Below are 20,343 nucleotides of genomic sequence, written 5' to 3' on the forward strand. Positions count from 1 at the left end.
CAGACAAATGGTTGTCCAATCTCTTCTTGAAAACCTCCAGCTTCTGGAGGGAAGCTGTTCCACTCATTAATTGTTCTCACTGTCAGAAAATCTCTCCGTTTTAGACAATTTCTCTCCCTGATTAGTTTCCATCCATTGCTTCTTGTCCTGCCTTCAGGTGCTCTAGAGAACAGTTTGACCCCCCTCTTCTTTGTTGGAGACCCTCAAATATTGGAAGACTGCTATCATGTCTCTCCTAGTCCTTCTTTTCCCTAGACATACCCAAATCCTGCAACCGTTCCTTCGTATATTTTAGACTCCAGTCCCCTGATCTTCTTTGTTGCTCTTCTCTGCACTCTTTCCAGAGTTTCAACATCTTTTTTATATCGTGGTGACCAAAACTAGATGCGATCTAAGTGTGGCCTTACCAAGGCATTATAAAGTGGTATTAACACTTCACATGACCCCGATTCTGTCCCTCTATTAATGCAGCCTAGCACTGTGTTGGCTTTTTTTTTTTTGCAGCTGCCGCACACTGCTGGCTCTTACTGAAGTGATTGTCCACTAGGACTCCAAGGTCCCTCTCACAGTTGCTGCTATTGAGCCAGATACGCTACAGGTGTGCAACAGAAAGAAACTGGCTCTGACTTTTTTTTAAAAAAACCTGTCTTTTTGTTCCTTGCACTTCAGAAAACTGCATGCATCAACAGCCCCCCCCCCCCGTTTTCTTTCTTTCTCAGGACCTGCAGCCCTCCTGACCTGTTTCTTCATTCAGCATCTCCATCTAGGGCAGGGCTAGGCCACCTTGGCTCTTTTATGACTGGTGGACTTCAACTCCCAGAATTCCTGAGCCAGCATGGCTCGGCTTGGAAACCTCTCCCTTTCCCCTTCAGCGTGGCTGGCTCAGGAATTCTGGGAGTTGAAGTCCACCAGTCATAAAAGAGCCGAGGTTGCCTACCCCTGGTCTAGGGAGCCCTTCCGGCCTTTGCCCTTTGCAGATGGAGGAAATCTGCAGAAGAAGTAGGGGTCCTGCTGGGCCTCCTCGGGCTTGCCCAGCACCATCTGCAGCAGCACTCGGGAGAACCTGTCCGAGAACCTGGGTGATCAGGACCAATCCAGTTTCCAGCCTGCTTCTTTCTGGGTCTTCCGGACGACCAGACGTCCGACTGGTGCCTGGACCCGGCACTTGGCTGAATTTCTTTGCAAGAGGAGAACTGAGACTGGCCATTGGGGCTGGCGCTAAAGGGGCCACCACTGCCCAGCCCTGTCCAAGAAGGACTCAAGGAAATTGGAGGGAAGAAGCTCTTTCTGAGTACGGCTTCTCCTCTTCCCCCAGGATCCACCCCTCAGCCGGGAAGGCCTTCGGCCCCTCCGCGCATCCCAGCTCCCTTTCCTTTCAAGACCGGAGGTGAGATTTTAAGGAGATCCTGAGAAACACTTCGGGCCTATTGAAGGGAAAGTGATTAAGCTGCTGGATAATTGGACTGCCTATCCCCTCTGACAGTAATTAAAAGTCCCTAGGGTGAACCTCTTTGAAAGAGCCCCTAATTGGCTTAGTGGATTAGCAACCTGCCAGAAGGAGCCGGAGCCGTCTAAATGGCCCAGGCTCCAGCCCGTCCAGCAGAAGAGGCCAGCGTCCGTCCGTCGGTCACCTCCTTTGGCTGGGCCAATTCTGGCTCTGCCCATTTTCTTTACAACCAAGGCCTGCCTGTTTTCTGGCTGGCTCGCCCACACCAGCAGCAGGAGCTAAGCAGGAGCCCGCCCCTTGCCCCCCCCCACAGGCTCTTCCTGCGACATACAAGCACGGCTCTCTCCAGCCCCTTGCAAGCTTTAGGATGGGGATGGCCAACCCACGGGCGGTGGATCGTGGCCATCCCAGCCCTAAGATGGCCAGTTTTCCATGTTGCAAATTTGAGGTGTTTGCTCTCAAAGGAGGACAAAAAGGGACGTGGGAGGCCTCTGAGAGGCAAAGCACCCCATTTCCACCTGCAAATACCCCCAGCTTGCTACAGTGAATTTCAGGGTGCTACTTCCAGCAGATCACCTGCTGCCGGCGTCAACTTCCCTCCGCCCAGTACGTGCCCACAGAGAGGGCCTCTTCAGGGTGCCTCCGGTCAGGGAATGTCGACTGGTGGCCCCCAGGGGGAGGGCCTTCTCTGTGGGCGCTCCGGTATTATGGAACCAACTGCCGGTTGAGCTCTGGATGGCATCAGACCTCCGATCCTTCCGCTGCGGGCTGAAGACCCACTTATTTGAATTAGCTGGTCTGGCCTGATGGGGGAATATGGGTTTTAAATTGGTGTTTTTTAGTACTTTATTATTGTTGGTTTTTTTTACCGGGCACTGGTTTAATTTCCTTTTAACTTTTGTATCGTTATTTATATATGCCCTGTGAACCGCCCTGAGTCCCTAGGGAGAATGGCGGTATAGAAATCAAATAAAACTAAACTAAACTAAACTAAACTAATTTTCTTCAGGAGGAGAGAGGAAATGGGACCAGCTGCTCTCCCCAAATCTCCCTAAGGCTAAGTAAGAGAAGGCCAAACCGCTAGGGTTGCATCTTGATCCCGGCTTCCCCACCAGAGGGCGCCCTGTTCCGTCTCCTGCAGGTCAACACGGCAAACCGCAGCTCCACCCAACCGAAGACCCGCCCCCTTCTCTGCATCAGGCAATTTCTGAGCATGATGCCCCCCCCCCGCCCCCCAAAAGGACCCAGCTTAAAAGACTTTTTCCAGGGTTCCCAGATGCTGCAAAGTCAGCAGCATGAATCACCTCTTGCCACGAATCCGGGCATGCCCTGGTAATTTGCCCAGGCAACCCTTTTGCTTTGCAAGCTGCACTGTGCCACTCGTTCCCAGGTGATGGCCGCTACCTGCAGAGGCCTTCCTGGGGCCCAGATATTCGAGGGAGGTCTCCCCCCCCCCATTTGCATCGACACATCCTGTTAGAGCCAGCAGGAGAGGCCGGCTCCAGGTCCCCTCAATTAAACAAGGTCATCTATTGGGACCCCGGAAGGGTGCCCTCTCTGGAATGGGGTTCCCTATCGTTCAAAAGACGCCCCACCCCTACCCGCCATTGCTGGTGCTTCGAAGGACCCCGAAGGCTCGTCTCTGTCCAGGCCACAGAGGAGGGTGACATGAGCACCCTACAGATGAGGTGGCCTTATTTCTTTTTTTGTTCCTTCTGGTCATCTTTTATTCTTTCCTTTTGCTTCTCACTGCATTGTTTCCGGCTTTTTGCGTTTTCCTTGTTAGCCCCCCCACCCCCACCCCGAGTCGCTGGGAGGCGAATTAAATTAAAATGTCATAGATAATAGAAAAAACGGGATCCTGACTTACAACACTGGGAGGGCGCAGGGGGCATCAGCTGCTTCTGGTCATCTGTGGGAGACGGCTGAGAAAGAGAGAGGGAGGGAGAATGTAAGGGCAGAGGAAGCTCTTCTGGGTCCGGCTGTGGCACCTCAACCACCCGCCACAGAGCCACCTTCGGAGGCCGCCAGAGCTACAGGAGTGACGATTGGCACCTGCCAGTGCCCCTTCCCGCCGCCTCTGGAGTGAAGCACCACACTTGGCCAGGGCCTCTGGAGCCGGCAAGGAAGTCTCCCTCCAGCTGGCTGAGCAATGCTCTCCCTTTGCACCATGGAGCCTGCTCCTCAGCAGCCCCAAAGAGTGAAGCCACGGTTACGTGGCATCCTTGTAAACTGCCCAGAGCCTCTTTATAGAGGAGATGGGCAGCATAAAACGAAAGAAAGAAAGAAGGAAGGGAGGGAGGGAGGGGGGAAGAAGAAAGAAAGAAAGAAAGAAAGAAAGAAAGAAAGAAAGAAAGAAAGAAAGAAAGAAAGAAAGAAAGAAAAGAAAGAAAGAAAGGAAAGAAAGGAGGGAGGGAGGGAGGGAGGGAGGAAGGAAGGAAGGAAGAAGAAAGGAAGGAAGAAAGGAGGGAGGGAGGAAGGAAGGAAGAAGGGAAGGAGGAAGGAAGGAAGGAGGAAGGAAGGAAGGAAGGAGGGAGGGAGGAAGCAAGAAGGAAGAAAAAGGAGGGAGGAAGGAGAAAGAAGGAAGGAAGGAAAAGGAAGGAAGGAAGGAAGGAAGGAAGAAGGGAGGGATGGAGGGAGGAAGAAGGAAGGAAGGAAGGAAAGAAAGAGGGAAGGAGGGAGGGAGGAAGGAAGGAAGGAACAAGGGAGGAAGCAAGAAGGAAGGAAGAAAAAGGAGGAAGAAGGAAGGAAGGAAGGAAGAGGGAGGGAGAGGGAGCGATATCGCATCTTAAAAGCTGCTTCCTATCTTCCTATGCAGCCCTAGCCCCCCATTTAGGCCAGGGTCAGCCTCCGGGGACCGGCTGAAGCCGAGGCCACGTTACCTGCTGAAACTCGGGGAGCAGCGCCTCCCCCAGGAACAGCCTCCCCTGTCCTTCCTTAAAGGGTCTGTCCCCACCGGCTGGGCCGAGCCCCCTACAGCACCAGACCTGCGGGGTGGGGGAATGTTTTATTCCCCTCCAGGGGGGCCTTGTTCTTTCCCTTGTAACACTGTCCTGTGCTGCTCTTCATACGGCAGCCACCTGTGGCTGATAAATAATATTATGGGAGACCTTCAGCCTCTCTCTCTCTCCGGGCACCCAAATAGTCCTCTAACATCTTCAAAAAAAACCCCAAAACTATTGTGCATTGTTTGGCCTAAAGTACAGGTAGTCCTTGACTTAGGACCACAACTGGGCCCAAAATTTCTGTTGCTAAGCAAGGCAATTGTTAACTGAATTTTGTCCCTTTTTTATGACCTTTCTTGCCACCGTGGTTAGGTGAACCGCTGCAGTTGTTCGGTTAGCGATGCGGTTGTTAAATGAATCCGGCCCCTCCACCGTCGCAAAAGGGGATCACGTGACCTCAAGGCACCCTGCGACTCTCATAAATCTGAGTCGGTCGCCAGGTGTCCGAATTGTGATCGCCTGACTGTGGGGATGCCGCAACGGGTGTGAAAAGCAGTCTCAAGTCCCTCTTTTTGGTGCTGTGGTGACTTCGAACGGTCACTACATGAATGGCTGTAAGCCGAGGGCTACCTGTATAGGTAAGGAAAAGGGCGGGAACTTCACACCTGGGCGTGCCCGGCCCTGACCGTCTCAGCCCTGCAGGAGCACCCCACAGGCAGCCACCCCTGCCACGGGGCCGTCCACTGAGGCAGCCTCTGCCACGGGTGCCCACGAACTCCCCCAGCTTGGCGACATCCCCCCACAAAATAAGGCCCCCCCCTGCCCTCACCCCCACCCCCTGGCCAATCACCCAGGAGCTGCGCTGCAAGGTTCGGTCTCTTAGGATCGGGATTTCTTCCGTATTCTTTCTCAAAAAAGGCCAAAATTACAAAACAGCACAACGGAGGGGGGGGGGGAGAGAGAAAACCCCCGCTCACCACAGAGTGAGTTTGCACTGTCATGCAAAGATCAAGAAACCACAAAAGGCAAATTAACTCTATTGACTGCAATCTGTCTTGAGACTTAACTGAGTTGCTCAGCGATTATACCGAAACGGTTTTTGAATTACTCACGCGATTGTTTCGGTGTAATTATGGGCTCCTGAACGTGACATGCGTTCTTGCAAAAATTTTGAAATAAGGGGAGCCTCCTTGGAACAACGCGCAGACGGTTCAGACCTGACCTTGCGAAGGCCTGCATTCCAGTTCCACCACCAGGGCCGGGGGTGGGGGGGGTATGCCTGTCGGCAAAGCCTTTGCATTCTGCTCCATGCCCAGACTGTCCAACCCTGGGTGGAGCTGGCCCAGGGGGTCCACTCTGCCCAGGGGGAAAGCACACGAGGCCGACAACTCCCTCCCAACTTCCTGGGTTTAATTAACTTGGGTTACTATCATGTCAGCACGTTCCTGAGGTCTCCAGGAGAACAGCTGCATCGCTAGGCTTATATACCGCCCCCGCAGTGTTTTACGGCATTCCCCGAGCGGTTTACAGACTCGGCCTGTCACCCGCAACAATCTGGGCCCTCATTTTACTGACCCGGGAAGGACGGAAGGCTGAGTCAACCTTAACCACCGCCAGGATCGAACTGCTGGCGGTCGGCGGAGTTTGCCTTGCAACGTCGCACTTTTAATCACTCTGCCACCAGGGAAACTCCAGGAGGCAGCGCACCCCAGCCCCGGTGGCAAGTCCTCTCCTAGGAGTCTGGCTAGCGGCAGTTCAGGATCTGGCCGTGCTGCAGCTAGAAAGAGCCCCCAACGTAAAGAGGACTTCCAGGAAACTTGGCAAGAGACCCACCTCTTCCTCTTCCTCTTCCAGCGAGTTCATCTGCTTCAGCTTCTTGGTCCAGTATTTGGCTTCTTCTTCGGGGATGTCTGCAGACGAGCAAAGAGGCACCGACCTTGAGCGGAGGGCAGCTCCACCGGGCAGATGCCCAGCCCTTGCCGGAGATTCCCCTGGCTCCCTCCCACCCCATCTGATCTGCCTTGGCATCTGGGTCTTGGCAAGGGATGCCCCCGCTGGAGCAAACGGGTGAAGAACCTCAGGGCCTCTTCCCTGAGGCCTGGCGCCTGTCCCCTCAGTCGGATGGTGGGAGCCTGGTCATGGGGTGGGGGGGTTGGTTTTGAGGGGCTTCCACGGCAGAGAAGCCTCCCTTTCGTCTCCACTGAGGCTTTTCTGGCACCACAGACCCCTCCTGTGGAATTCGCCCCGGCCTCTTTAAGGAGGCGTTCACCACGGTCAGGATCTTTTATGGCTTTAAATTGTGTGTTTGTTTTTTTAAAAAAAATAAATATTATTTCTTCTTTGAGGGCTATATTTGGGGGGCTTATGGAGTTGCTTTCCTTCTGCTCTTCCGATTAAATGGCTGTCTCTGGTCAGCAGAAGGACCTTTTTCTCGGGGTTCCCTCTGGCCCGTGGTGGGAAAGTGGGCTGCGTCGTTGCATTTTACATTTTAAGTAAAAGTTTTCCGTGTTGCCTTGGGAACCGTATTTTGAGAAACTAACAGATGTAAATAGATAAGCAGCATAGACTCTCTCTCTCTCTCTCTCTCTCTCATACACACACACACACACACAGAGGCACAGACATGGAATTCTGTGGCCCAAAGGGCAGACTTCTTGGCACCCCAAATATTGGGCAACCCCTTGCCAATCTCCCCGTTAGCAGCCGCTTCCCTTCTCCGCAAGCCCTCGGCATATCTCTCTCTCTCTCTCTCTCTCTCTCTCTCTCTCTCTCTCTCTCTCTCTCTCTCTCTCTCTCTCTCTCTCACACACACACACACACACACACACACACACACACACAGCAGCCTGGCTTTAATGAAGGCTCCCTCTTCTGCCTCCCATTTAGGCCGAGGAGCCGAAGGAACGAAAGCCCCCCAAGCACAGGCTCCGGGCAGGATCAGAGCTGGCCAGGGGCTGCCTCCAGACAGAGGCGGCCGTCGGCAACAATGGCAGCTGCAATTATTTTCCTGACGTGTTCCTAATAGGAACGGACATTGGAATCGCTGCAGTGAAGGCGGAGCTCCAAAACCAGCAACTCCACAATTTTTACTGGGGTAAAGGACAGAAATAGAAACGGCAAGGCAAAGCGGAGCACTCCGGGGCAGACAAACCCCAGATTCAGAGGCCTCTTCTTTCCTGCTAACAACTTGCCTATACAGTAAGTTTCCTAGTAAAAGTTTGGCAGAGCACAGAACCGTAGGTTGGAAATGATCCTGGAGATCATCCAGTCTAACCCCCGCCTTGGTGAAGGAATCCGTTGCTGCAGCCTCCTAGCAAGTGGCCACCCGGCCTTTATTTGAACATGCTTAACGAGGGAGAGTCCATTCCACCGCTGAACAGCTCTTACTGTGGGGAAATTGGCATGACCGCCCCGCCAAAATCAGCCTTCTTGTAATTTGAACCCTGAACCCTGCCCACCCTGGACAAAACAGCCCTTTGGGATGCTCCACAGCAATTATCAAGTCTTCTCTGGGCTCAACGTACCCAACCGGTACAGAATACTTTTTTTTTAAAAAAAAATAATGATTTATTAACAATGTTTAATGGTTACTGTGGTTTGTATGATGTTTTTCGTGGCTGATTTTTTTAATTTCATATATTGTAAGCCACCTACATCCACTCCAACAGATAGCCCTGACCCTTATGGACAAAAGTAAGTAAATTCATCAGTCAATCAATCCATTTTGCTCCTCTCAAGCTTTTCCCTTCCGTGGACCTCCCTCTGTCCGCTCTGGGCTGCTTTTCTCTGGACAGGCCCCAATTGGCCAACGTCCTGCCCCAAAGGCAGTGCCCAAACTGGGGGCAAAGATCCACTCGTGGCCTCCTCAATGCAGGGTGAAGGAGTGATGGCCACTCTGGATCTCGCTATTACATAACTGTCGGTGTAAGGTAGGGTGAGTTATGTTTTTTTTTTTTTACAGCTGCATCAAACTCGTGGCTCCGACTCAGCCTGGGATCCACTAAAACACGGGTCCTGTTTGCAAGCGCTGCTGTCGGGCGCACCTTCTGACTTTTGCTACCCAAAGGAACTGGGTATGGCCAGTCTAGAGAAAAGAAGGACCAGGGGGGGGGCATGATAGCAGCATTCCAATATCTGAAAGGCTGCCACGAAGAAGAAGGGATCGAGTTATTTTCCGAAGCACCAGAAGGCAAGACACGAAGCAACGGATGGAAGCCAATCAAAGAGAGAGAAGCAACCTGGAACTAAGGAGAAACTTCCTAACAGTGAGACAATTAACCAGTGGAACAGCTTGCCTCCGGAAATGATGGGTCCTCCATCACTGGAGGCTTTCAAAAAGAGACCGGACAGCCGCTTGTCAGAAATGTAAAAACGAGTGCAGAAAAGAGCAGCAAAGGTGATTAGGGGTCTGTAGGGATGAAACCTATGAAGAATGGTTGCAAGAACTGGGCATGGCTAGTCCAGTGAAGAGAAGGACCAGGGTGACAGGATAGCAGTGTTCCAATATCTGAGGGGCTGTCACAGAGAGGAGGGGGACAACCTATTTTCCAAAGCACCAGAAGGCAAGACACGAAGCAACGGATGGAAGCCAATCAAGGAGAGAGAAGCAACCTGGAACTAAGGAGAAACTTCCTAACAGTGAGACAATTAACCAGTGGAACAGCTTGCCTCTGGAAATGATGGGTCCTCCATCACTGGAGATTTTCAAGAAGAGACTGGAAAGAGCCACACCAGTCTGAAATGGTAGAGGGTCCCCTGCTTGAGCCGGGGGTTGGACTAGAAGACCTCCGAGATCCCTTCCAGCTCTATCCTGATTGATTGATTGGTGGTAGGATTGGGCATGGCTGGTTCATCTAAGTCAGCCTGCTGACTTCCGCCCGTAGATATTTACACCTCGACGTAACTTAGTTCTGTCTTCCCAACGTTCCCGCTGCTTTCTATTTTTTTTTCAACCAACCCCTCTCACTTAAGACCAGACCAAGAAATAAGGAACTACTTAGATTGCAAGGGACTGATTGGCAACTTAAATCATTAGAGGAGTTGAGACAAGAAAACATAAGTTACTCTTGGTTTCAATGTACCCAATTGAAAGTTAGGTGGAAGTCAGATCAAAAGGTTGGCATCACAATTACAGATCAAAATTTAGTAAAACAAATTAGAGATTTAAATTGTGCACATATAAAGAGGATATATAATGCTTTAATTGAATTGGATTCGGAAACGGAACTGGTTAAAGACTGTATGATAAAGTGGTCACAAAACATCCAGGAACCAATTCCGTTGGATACTTGGGAGATAATTTGGGTTAGAAATGTTAAATTTACTCAGGCTCAAAATTTAAGAGAAACTTTTTATAAAATGTTTTATAGATGGCATCTGGATCCCAAGAAGTTGTCCAACATGTATCCTAATTTACAGTCTAAATGTTGGAGATGTGGTAGTTTAGAAGCTACCTATTTTCACATGTGGTGGACTTGTAGAAATATAAAAGCTTTTTGGATCAAAATTTGGTGGAACATTCAAAAGATTTTTAAGAGAAAGATAAAGTTTTCTATTGGGTATTGTGGTAGATTGTGATGTTAAAGAAACTAACTTGATGTTGAATATGATAACAGCAGCACGGTTACTGGTGGGACAATATTGGAAGAAGGATAGTTTGCCCACTATAGAAGAATGGGTGTTTAAAGTTTCGAATCTTGCAGAAATGTCTAAGATTTCTGCTTATTTGAAAGATCATTCACAGGAAAGATATATCTCAGTTTGGAGGAGATGGATAAATTATATTCAGAACAAATATGGGACTAAAAAGTTCCATTTAGCTTATGAGTAGATTTTAGTGGGATATTGTTATTGGTACTTTGTTTGTAGTTATGTTAAAAGAGAGTTAAAGCGCATTATGAATTTGGTTAATTGTATATTATGCATAATTTTTATTTAGAATATGATTATTATAACTATAATCCTGTATTTAGCTCTGGGAAGTGGGGGGGGGGAAGTGGGCGGGTTTGGGGTGGGAGGGATTTGGGGATATATTGTAAAACTTTGTTTTTGTAAAACTCTTTAATAAAAAAAAAAAAAAGACCAGACCAAGAAGAGCCGAGTCTTCTCCTTTCTTCAACCTTTGGGAAAGCGAAACCTCCCTGAGGATTTTTTTTCTAGCTCTCGCCTGTTCTTGGATGAGTTGCTGAAAGCAGCAGCAGGAGGAGGATCTGTAGGGATTGTGAAGCTCCTGCTGACCTCTGCCCTGGACAGCTCTTTCCCTGGAATTTAGTCCTAGAAAGGAACCTGCCACTAAATGGCCCACTACATGACGGTGGAGGAGGACCCCAGGAAGAAAAACTCAGCCACACTCACCAAAAGGCAACTCGAATCTTGTGTCCAGCAAAATCTGATGCTGCGTTGGGTTTTTCGTGCCGCAGACCTCCTGGCCGTTCATCAGAACCTCTGCCTCCAGGGTCGACCACTCCCCGGGACCTTCCTGGAGTGAGGAAAAGGCTGGCGTGAGAGGTCCTCCTTCGGCAGACTCGGAAGGCCAGAAGCCAGCAGGGACCAAAGGCCCGGAGGAAGCCAGTCTCGTGAGAGAACAGACGAAACCAGGGAAGCCCCTCGGATTGGCCGGCCGTTCGGTACCCTGCCAGCTGCTGTCCGGATGTCCTCTACCACTCCAAGGCTGGAACGAGACATCTTCCCCAGGCCATGGAAATCTTCTCTATCCTTGGAGAGCCACTAGAATTCACTATGTTTAGTCCGTGGGAAAAACCACCCGACCAACGTCTATGATCCAGGCCAGGGGTAGGCCACCTCGGCTCTTTTATGACTGGTGGACTTCAACTCCCAGAATTCCTGAGCCGGCATGGCTCAGCTTGGAAACCTCTCCCTTTCCCCTCAGCATGGCTGACTCAGGAATTCTGGGAGTTGAAGTCCACCAGTCATAAAAGAGCCGAGGTTGCCTACCCCTGATCCAGGTCATGGTTGTCCCAAAGATGGTTTTTTTTTTTCTTCCCCCCAAAAAGCAACTGGATTTTCTTGGCTTTTTTTTCCTTCTTCTTGGAAAAGGTTTCACTTTTCATCCAAGAAATGAATGGGAGAACTGAACTGACTCCTTCCATCCTCCACCAGTCAGTTAGAACTGAAGAAGCTTCTTGGATGAGAAGCGAAATGTTTCCAAAGGGGTGGGGGGGGGAACAAGAAAGCACCTTTGGGACCCCTGACCAAGACATTTGAGAAAGGGTTGAGAAAGGGGTGCGCTTCCCAGCACCTCCCTCCCCTGCTCCCCCTCCCTGGGTGCCCCCCTTCACTCAGGAGGGGAATCCACAAGAAAAGAGCTTGCAAGAGGAGTCGGGACTGCACGTATCTTGGAAGACTCAAACCTGGAGCAGTCGGGAGAGACCAGATTTAATCGAATCTGGAGACGGGAAGGAAGGGGGAGCCGTTTCAGTCAAATACGAGTAATCCTCGCCTTACATCAGTTCATTTAATGACCGCTCGAAGTTACAAGGGCACTGGGGAAAAATGATTCATGACCATTTTCTCCCTTATGACCGTTGCAGCATCCCCACGGTCAATTTCGGATGCTTGGCAAATGACTCACATTTATGACGGTTGCAGCCTCCCGGAGGGGTGGCATCACCCCCTTTGGCAACCTTCTGACAAGCCAAGCCAAGGGGGAAGCCAGCTTCGCTTCACAGCCACGTTACTGACGAAACAAGTGCAGTGGTTCACTTAACGGCTGTGGCAAGGAAGGCCGCGCAATGGAACAAAACTCACTTAACAACCGTTCTGCCTAGCAACAGAAATTGGGGGCTCAGTTGTGGTCGCAAGCCGAGGACTCCCTGCAGGTCAATGACGGGCTCACGAGTGAGAAAAGCCTCGGAGGCAAAGGAGAAAGACAAGCAGACGGACAGCTGCCTGGGAAGAGACGGGCTCGCCTTTGATCTCAGGGAGAATGTCTCTGTCCTCAGAGGCCGGACCATCCGACAGCATGGCTGAGGGATGGTCCGCACCTCAGAGGGGAAGCACTTGGAAATACAGGTGGTCTCTGACTTACAACCACACCCAGGACCGGAATTTCTGTTGCTGAGCAAGACAATGGTTTAAGGGAGTTGCACCAGATTTTACCACCTTTTTTTTGCCATGGCTGTTAAGCAAATCGCTACAGTCGTTAAGTGAATCCGGCTTCCCCCATTGACTCTGATTGTCGGAAGCCGGCCTGGGAAGGTCGCAAATGGCCATCACGTGAGAGACCCAGGGACGCTGCGACCTACACGCTGGTAGCCATGTGCCCAGATTTTGATCACGTGATTGTGGGAATGCTGCGATGGTCGTTTAAGTGTGAGGACCAGTTGTAAATCGCTTTTTTTCAGGGCCGTTCAAACCGTCGTGGTTCAAGGACTAAAACTCCAGGGAAGGAAACTATCAAATGTTCTTGAAGCTGCAGGGCCCAAAAACCTCAGTTCAGGTTTTGATAAATCTATACGAAATCCAAGTTTGGCTAAACCCTCCTGGCTTCTCCTGCTATGGCTTAGCGGCCCAGGGGTAGGCAACCTTGGCTCTTTTATGACTTGTGGACTTCAACTTCCAGAATTCCTGAGCCAGCATGGCTCAGCTTGGAAACCTCTCCCTTTCCCCTCAGCATGGCTGGCTCAGGAATTCTGGGAGTTGAAGTCCACGAGTCACAAAAGAGACAAGGTTGCCTACCTGTGGCTTAGCCCATCAGCCTACTTTCCCCCTTTCATTCATTCAACCATCACTCAGGAACCAGAACCCAAGTGCAGTCGGCACTTCTATTATAAAGATCAATTTTCAGGTCAGAGTGTTTTTTTAAAAAAAAACCTGTGGCACAGTGGTGAGGGTGCTGGATTGGAGGGAAAAATGCTGCCCACAGCCAGGAGTTTGATCCTGACGGGGCTCAAGGTTGACTCAGCCTTCCATCTTTTCAAGGTCAGTAAAATGAGGACCCAGATTGCTGGGTGTGGGGGTGGGGGTGTGGGGGTGTGTGGAGAGGAATAGGCTGAGTATGTAAAGTGCTTAGAGAGAGCTGTACAGCAATGTGAAGCGGTATATAGGTCTAAGGGCTCTGGCTATAGTAGTGCTATTCCCTCCCCCCCCCCCAAAAAAATACTACAGTATATTTAGCTTTATCTTTGTCTTAGCAGCTGGCGAATAACCGCCTTATTTTTACCATCAAAATGAATTTGTATGCAAAGTGGAGTCCTCAATTTACGGCAGCAATTGGGGCAGGAATTTCTGTTGTTCCCATGGACATTAGGCGAGGCAATTTCCTGCCGGCTCCCCACAACCAAGTCAGTGGGGAAGAAGCTGGCAGGAAGTTGCAAGTCTCAGGGCAGCAAGCAGGTAGGTGGCTCCTGCTTGGGGTGGGGGAGTGGGGGGGACAGTGCTGCAAAGTGGGAGGGGTGTGCTGAAGGAGGTGCAGTGAGGCTGGGGGGGGTCGATACGGGAAGGAGGCGTGGGGAGGCTTAAACTAACATAGGGAATGTCTTGGGCTGCAAAAGAGGTACAGTAAAGCTTAGGGGGAGGCTGCGAGGGGGCATGGGAGGGTGCCAGGGAGGCATGACAAGGGGTAGAATTTTGTGCGGGGGGGCACGGGGAGGATGCGTGGGGGCACCAGGGAGACTGTGCAAGGGAGCATGGGAAGCCCAAGGGTGTAAGGGAGTCCTGGCAAGGGTCAGGGAGGGGGTGTGGAGATGCGAGGGTATGCGACGGGTGTGCAAGGCTACAAGGGAGGTGTGGAGAGGGCCAAGGAGGGTGGGTGAGAGCAGCACACAAGCCCCATCGAGAAGTTGTGGGGCTGTGAGGGACTGCGAACAGTTGCGGGGCTACTTGTAGAAGAGAACAATAAAGCCTGGACCCTGAAGAGAGGAGACTGGCTCAAAGGAATTGGGCTGGGAGAGCCACTGACCTCATCAGACTGCCGGACGGTCTCCAGGGCGATCCAGGCCGTGCCCACCATGGTGTCCCAGATCAGCCCCTTGTTCCACACTTCCACAGTCAGGCCCAGGTCTAGGCGGCTGATCTCGCTGCAAAGTCCGGAGGGAGCGGGAAGGGGGAGAGAAGAGAGAGATGTCAGCAACCTGGGGGGGGGATGAATTCCTCACCTGGGAGTCTCCCCCAAAATGCCCCTCTGGACCACAGGGCCCTCCCTGCAGGCAAAGGTCAACTCTTTGGGAAACCCTGGCTGGGCCCAAGGGAAGACCCAGCCCTGTGCTGATGCTCCTTGGCCACTAGAGGCCGCTCTAGACCCAGAAATCCAAGGCTTCCTAGGCAGGGCTGATGACAACCATTCTCCAGGGAAAAGCATCAGATGGAATTTCTAGAAAGGCAAAAAAAGCTCTTGGTTTTAACTCTAGCCCAGGGATAGGCAACCTTGGCTCTTTTATGACTCGTGGACTTCAACTCCCAGAATTCCTGAGCCAGCATGGCTCAGCTTGGAAACTTCTCCCTTTCCCCTCAGCATGGCTGGCTCAGGAATTCTGGGAGTTGAAGTCCACCAGTCCTAAAAGAGCCAAGGTTGCCTACCCCTGCTTAGCCAAAAACAATCACATCGATTTAAGGCCATTTGTTTTAGAACCCACCAGTTTGCTCCACTAGAAATGAGTTGCAACTCGGTTAATTATATAAAATGGAACAAATTCAGATCCAGACACAAGATTTGCCTAGCCCAGGGGTAGGCAACCTTGGCTCTTTTATGACTCAATTCCCAGAATTCCTGCTGGCTCAGGAATTCTGGGAGTTGAAGTCCACGAGTCATAAAAGAGCCAAGGTTGCCTATCCCTGGCCTAGCCTGTTGTTGAGAGACACTAGGGGGAATGTCCGATTCTACTTCCAAAGGTGTTCAGATCCTGGTTTCTCGGCACAGGATGGGCAGGAATCTACCTGAACAGATCCACTGCCAGGAAAGGCCTGGGTGCATGAAAGGCGTGTGTGTGTGTGTGTGTGTGTGTGTGTGTGTGTGTGTCAGGCGGGAGAAACTGGTCTCCCGGTGCTTCACTTACAAGAGAAAGTCCTGCTCCCAACACGGCTGGGTCCCGCGAACAGCAACTGTGGTGCTCTTGACATTTTGGACCTTCAGGGTTACGTAGGTGTTGAATTTATCTGGACAGAGGGAGATATATTTTTTTCATGAGGCCAATATCGGTTAACTCTTTGCCAACACAAAACAGAAAACTGACACCACAACCACCACCACAAAAATTTGACAAATGGCCCTTCAGAAGAACAACTTTGGTTAAAATTACCACAAGCTTTTCCACTTTGACTTCCAATTATCAGAAAGGGTTTGTGTGGATTAGGGAAGGCTGAGAAAGTCCTGAGAAGACGCAATTGCCGGATCCAACAGAATTATATAAGTTTAATAAATTTATTATTAATTTAATAAATTCAAAGTATATAAATTTAAGTCTCCAAAACTTCAGTTTTGGTAGGTGATTTGCAGGAAGCTGGTCATCTAAACCAGGGCTGTCCAACCTTGGCAAATTTACGACCTGTGGACTTCAACTCCCAGAATTCCTGAGCTAGCAAGCTCAGCTTGGAAACCTCTCCCTTTCCCCTCAACATGGCTGGCTCAGGAATTCTGGGAGTTGAAGTCCACGAGCCATAAAAGAGCCAAGGTTGCTTAACCCTGGCTCTAGGACAACTCTCTGCAGCAGAACGAGTTACGCTCATATGGAAGAGAATCTTTAAAGAAAGAAGGCAAAAGAAGGGACAGAATGAAATGTGAATGGCAAACATTAAAATGAGTTTTATTTATGTTAAATAATGAAACTGAATCCCGCAGAGAGTTGTCCCATTCTGCCAGCAGAGCGACCTGGCGCAGAGTGACCAAACAGATCCCGTCTCCTTGTGTCAGGGAGCACAGCTTAAAGAACAGCCCCGCTAGAGGAGAGGTCAGCACCCCACAATTCCAGATCACGTGACTGTCTGGGATTACAACCAGATCTAATGGCTGTCCTAATGGCTGCCTTCAAATCCGCACCCAAGAAAGGAAGGCTGAAGCGCACGGATGCCATAAGCACAAAAAGGCCCACCAACCACTTGGCTAGCTCAGGCTGGGGGTTCCCATGCTGAGGGAGGCTGGTATATCAGCAGCAGCCCCCTCTCCTCCCTGAAGGCCAACTTCCTCAACGGGATCTGCAGAGCCGCAATCCTGGAGGCCATCAGAGTCTTATGAGCGATACTCCACCTCTGGCTCTAGGTCCACGGCTGATGTCACACATACAGCCCAGCTGGCTATGTCTCTAAGGTGGGAACTTTCTCCTCAATGCCCAGCTAGGTTTTGAAAACACAAGCAAGGCCAGGCCTCTCTTTCATGGGCTGGAGTTCTCCTGAGCCTTCTCTTTGCCCGAGAGGTTGGCACCAATACCTCCCACCCCGCTCCTTGCTGAGAAGCCAGCAGAGTGGCCGAAGGCAGACGCTGCTAGGAACTTCCACCGAGGGAAGGCCTGAGGGCCGCTTAAAGTAGCTTTAAGAATGCCTGAGAATTCAGTCTTTGGAAGCTTTCCAGAGGCCGAGGTTAAGTTCTGCACTTTATTTGCTAAACCTGTTTGCTGCCAGATCTTCAGACGCACAAGCGTAGCAGCGCAGCACGAGAAACCACAGGGAGCAGTTGACCCACAACAGTAAACGATACGGAGCAGATCACAAATGCCTTCTGGAAGAAGGGCCATCCCAACCAGCTTCCCGTGGGCAGCCCCACAGAGGCCGGTCCCACTTCCAGAGGGAGGCTGTTCCAAGAGGGCCCTCAAGGAGAGGCAGGAAGAGTGCCAGGCTCTACCTTGGCATCTTCTCCCCACCTGTCTGGGGGGTGCAGGGAGGCCATGCCAGAAGAGGCCTCCTCGAGAGCGGGAGACAGAAAGTAAAGCCCACGTGAGCGGCCGCCCCAAAGCCAACGTGCACCTACCTGGGGGTCCCTGGAGCTTTGCTTTCTTCACTGTGGAAAGAAAAAGAGAGCGCAAGTTCATCGATCCGTCCCAGAACACATTTCCTCTCCGGGTGTCCGACATTGGAAGAAGAGAAAAAGGAGGAAGAACACCCCCCACCCACCCCCACCCCACCCCCAAGCTGTCCTCCAGCCTCATCTCTGGCGCAAAAGCGTCCGGCTGACAAGGTTCCCTTTCACCTCTTCCCCGACTCCCTCCAGAAAAAAGTGGGGCTGTGGCAGATTTGGAAAGAAGGGACCTTTAGGGCAACCTTAGAGAGCGGTTGAGGGGAGGCAAAAATATAAATAGATTCATAAGGGCTGCTCAGCAGACGGGAAGCCACGTCTTTCATTATTCCTTCTTTTCCATCTCTTTTTCTTTTTCACTTTTTCTATTAATTTTCTCTTGCCTTTAAACTTAAAATTTGCATTGTTTTTCCCCTGTGGAAAAGCTTCCTTAATGCAAATCTCTCTCTTTCACTCACACACACAGAGACACAGAGACACAGACACAGACACACACACACACACAGAGACACAGAGCACATGACTGCCATCGCTCTGGGGTTTGTGGCATGGAGAGGTGCATCTCCCCTCTTGGTGAAGAACAGCCATTTCTACCATTATCACCAGACAAGCCAGAGGGGATATTCTGGTCCCCCCCCTTGTCCCAGAAGCCCCCAAAGGGGAATTCTGGTCCAGTGAGAGGAGTGGGGTGGGGGGAAGCAATCTGCCCCCACCCCAATGGCCTCTCTAGAAGGCAGTGGGAAAGGGCAGGAGGCAGAGGGCCCACGGACCACGGCTCGCCCACTTCCAGGCCAGCCAGTTTCCTGTGAGGAACCTTCTCATTTCCTTGATGACAGAGCCAAGTTTCTCTGGAAGGAAACAACAGGGATCGTCCCTTGGCACTGGGGTGGGATTGCTTTGGGGTCTGGGAGAGGCAGCCCCCCACCCCCTTGCTGGCCCTGGGCACTTTCTTCACATTTAGGCCAGCGGGAGAGACCAGGGAGGGGGGGGAGGGCTGGAAGAGAGCCAGACTCTCAAGAGAGCACAGCTCCAGATGTGCGTGTCCCCAGCACCCTCCAGCCAGTGACGAGGCTTTCTGATCAGCTTAACCGAGAGCAATCTAATCCCCAGCCTCCTGCTGCACGCACACACACACACACACACACAGAGTGACACACACAGAGACACACACAAACGGGGAGGAATTGGCAGGCTTCAGGAGGGCATCAGGTGGTGGGCGAGGGCGCTGCTGCACCTGGTGTCATTTCAGGTAGGCTGGCAGGATCATTCCCCCGGGGGAGGGCCACGGAGGGAGGGAGGGAGGGAAGAAGGCAGGCGGTGGCCTCCGAGGTGAGCTGGGCAGAGCCACCAGGAAGGAGGGGAGAAGAGCAGCAGCCGCCCTGAGGAGGGAGGAAGGGCAGCGGGTGTGCCTGGCACTGTGCGCCAGGGTGTCACAAGGCTGCCGGACGCAAGACTCTCCGGACAGAGCCGGTGAGCTGCAAAGCACCAAGGAAGGTTTCGGGACAAGGACCTGCCAGGGAACGCTCACGGCAACTGTGCGGTCTGGCATGTTCGGAGGGTACCAGCTGGGAGAAGCAGAAACGGGCGACCTGACAACACAAGATGGCTCATGCCAACATTTTGTGCTGGGAGGAAAAGGCACCAGGGCAGAGCGTGCTGCAGCCTGAACCATCTGGGCCCCTCAGTGCCACCACCAGACCTGATCCGTCACATTCTCCACCCCACAGCTGCTCTTTTGCCCCATTCTCCAGAAAGTGGGGGGGGGGAGAGCAGAGACAGTGAGCAGGAGGGGCCGCTGGGCATCCAGTCTGGCCCGTGTGCTGCCTCCAGCTCTGCTTGACGAAAGACAGTGGATGCAACTAGAAGGAAGGAAGGAAGGAAGGAAGGAAGGAAGGAAGGAAGGAAGGAAGGAAGGAAGGAAGGAAGGAAGGAAGGAAGGAAGGAAGGAAGGAGCAGATGGTCAACCACGGCATCCTAAATCTAGCCTTGATTTGCAGAGCCTGCTTGGAAGGTTCTGCCCATTTCCTTCTGCCTGGAGCAGGGTGGAGAAGCCCCATCACACAGCCTTGCCAGCCCTCTGCCCTAAGCCAGAGGAAGCTCCTGCGGTGGCGGGTGAGAGGGCAACCATTAGTGGAATTCGGCCTAGAGAACAGGGCCAAAGGGCGCCCCACAACCTCCTCCCTCAGCACTGGCCATGTCGGCAAGATATTTGGACTGGCAGTTGATGATTCCTGGCCCAAACCTCCCCCGGGGCTGCTTTTCATCCTTTCACCAATTCCAGGGAAGCTGCGTCTGGCATAGGACCAAGCCCAGAAGCCTCAGCAGTGCCCTGCGGGACCCCAGACCCCTGCCAATCGAGTCCAGCAGCCAGGGTGGCCCGAAAAAGCTCCCCTCCTCAGAAGCTCGGGTGCCATGCTGGGTGCCCACGTCTCAGGACTGAAGAGGCATCTTAAGAGGAACATGCCAACTTATCCTTGTTTGGAGGGGACAGTTAAGTCCTTCAAAGCAAGCTCGGCTCCTGGGGGCATTTTCATGGGGGGGAGGGAACTGGGGCAGCCATCTGGAGGTGTTCGGCCACTGTCTCTGTTTGGGATGGAGGAGGGTTCAAAGCCCGGGCCCAGCCCACAGGCCTGGGATGTCCCTGGTGGCCTCCGAGCCAGGTTCTCAGCAGCTCCAGCCTGGCTGCCAGACTGGGCCAGCTGGCCCAAAAAGATGCAGGACCAGGTATTCTACCTGACGATCCTGAAGAGCCAATTGTGCGGCTTCCGTTCCTTCGCCCGGTCTACCTACGAGGACCGCCATCAACCTTGGAAGCCTCTCAGACCTTCTCTCTGTCCCTCTGTCTCAGGCCAAACAAAATCCAGGTCTGCCATTTTTGGGGGGGGTTGTTTCGTTCTCAGGATGGAATGATTCCTTCTGAACCCTGCCCCCCCTCTTTACTCACTCCTTTACCCATTCCCCAGGGCCGGGTCTATCCAATTCACGCATCG

The 20,343-nt window shown here is 52.0% G+C and overlaps 1 protein-coding gene across 2 annotated transcripts in view; it reads right to left on the reverse strand.

The window, feature by feature from the left end:
- The window catches only part of UNC13B (unc-13 homolog B), a 163,082-nt gene that overhangs the window by 121,261 nt on the left and 21,478 nt on the right, over positions 1-20,343 (reverse strand). For both annotated transcript variants that reach the window (XM_083356830.1, XM_083356829.1), the window contains exons 2-7: positions 17,309-17,338; positions 15,405-15,504; positions 14,312-14,429; positions 10,747-10,870; positions 6,226-6,302; positions 3,318-3,372 (exon numbers count right to left, since the gene is read on the reverse strand). In XM_083356830.1, the coding sequence (XP_083212956.1) occupies positions 3,318-3,372; positions 6,226-6,302; positions 10,747-10,870; positions 14,312-14,429; positions 15,405-15,504; positions 17,309-17,338 (504 nt within the window). The remainder of the gene's footprint in view (positions 1-3,317; positions 3,373-6,225; positions 6,303-10,746; positions 10,871-14,311; positions 14,430-15,404; positions 15,505-17,308; positions 17,339-20,343) is intronic.

This window comes from Vipera ursinii (genome assembly GCF_947247035.1).
Source record: "Vipera ursinii genome assembly, chromosome: 2".
NCBI lineage: Eukaryota > Metazoa > Chordata > Lepidosauria > Squamata > Viperidae > Vipera > Vipera ursinii.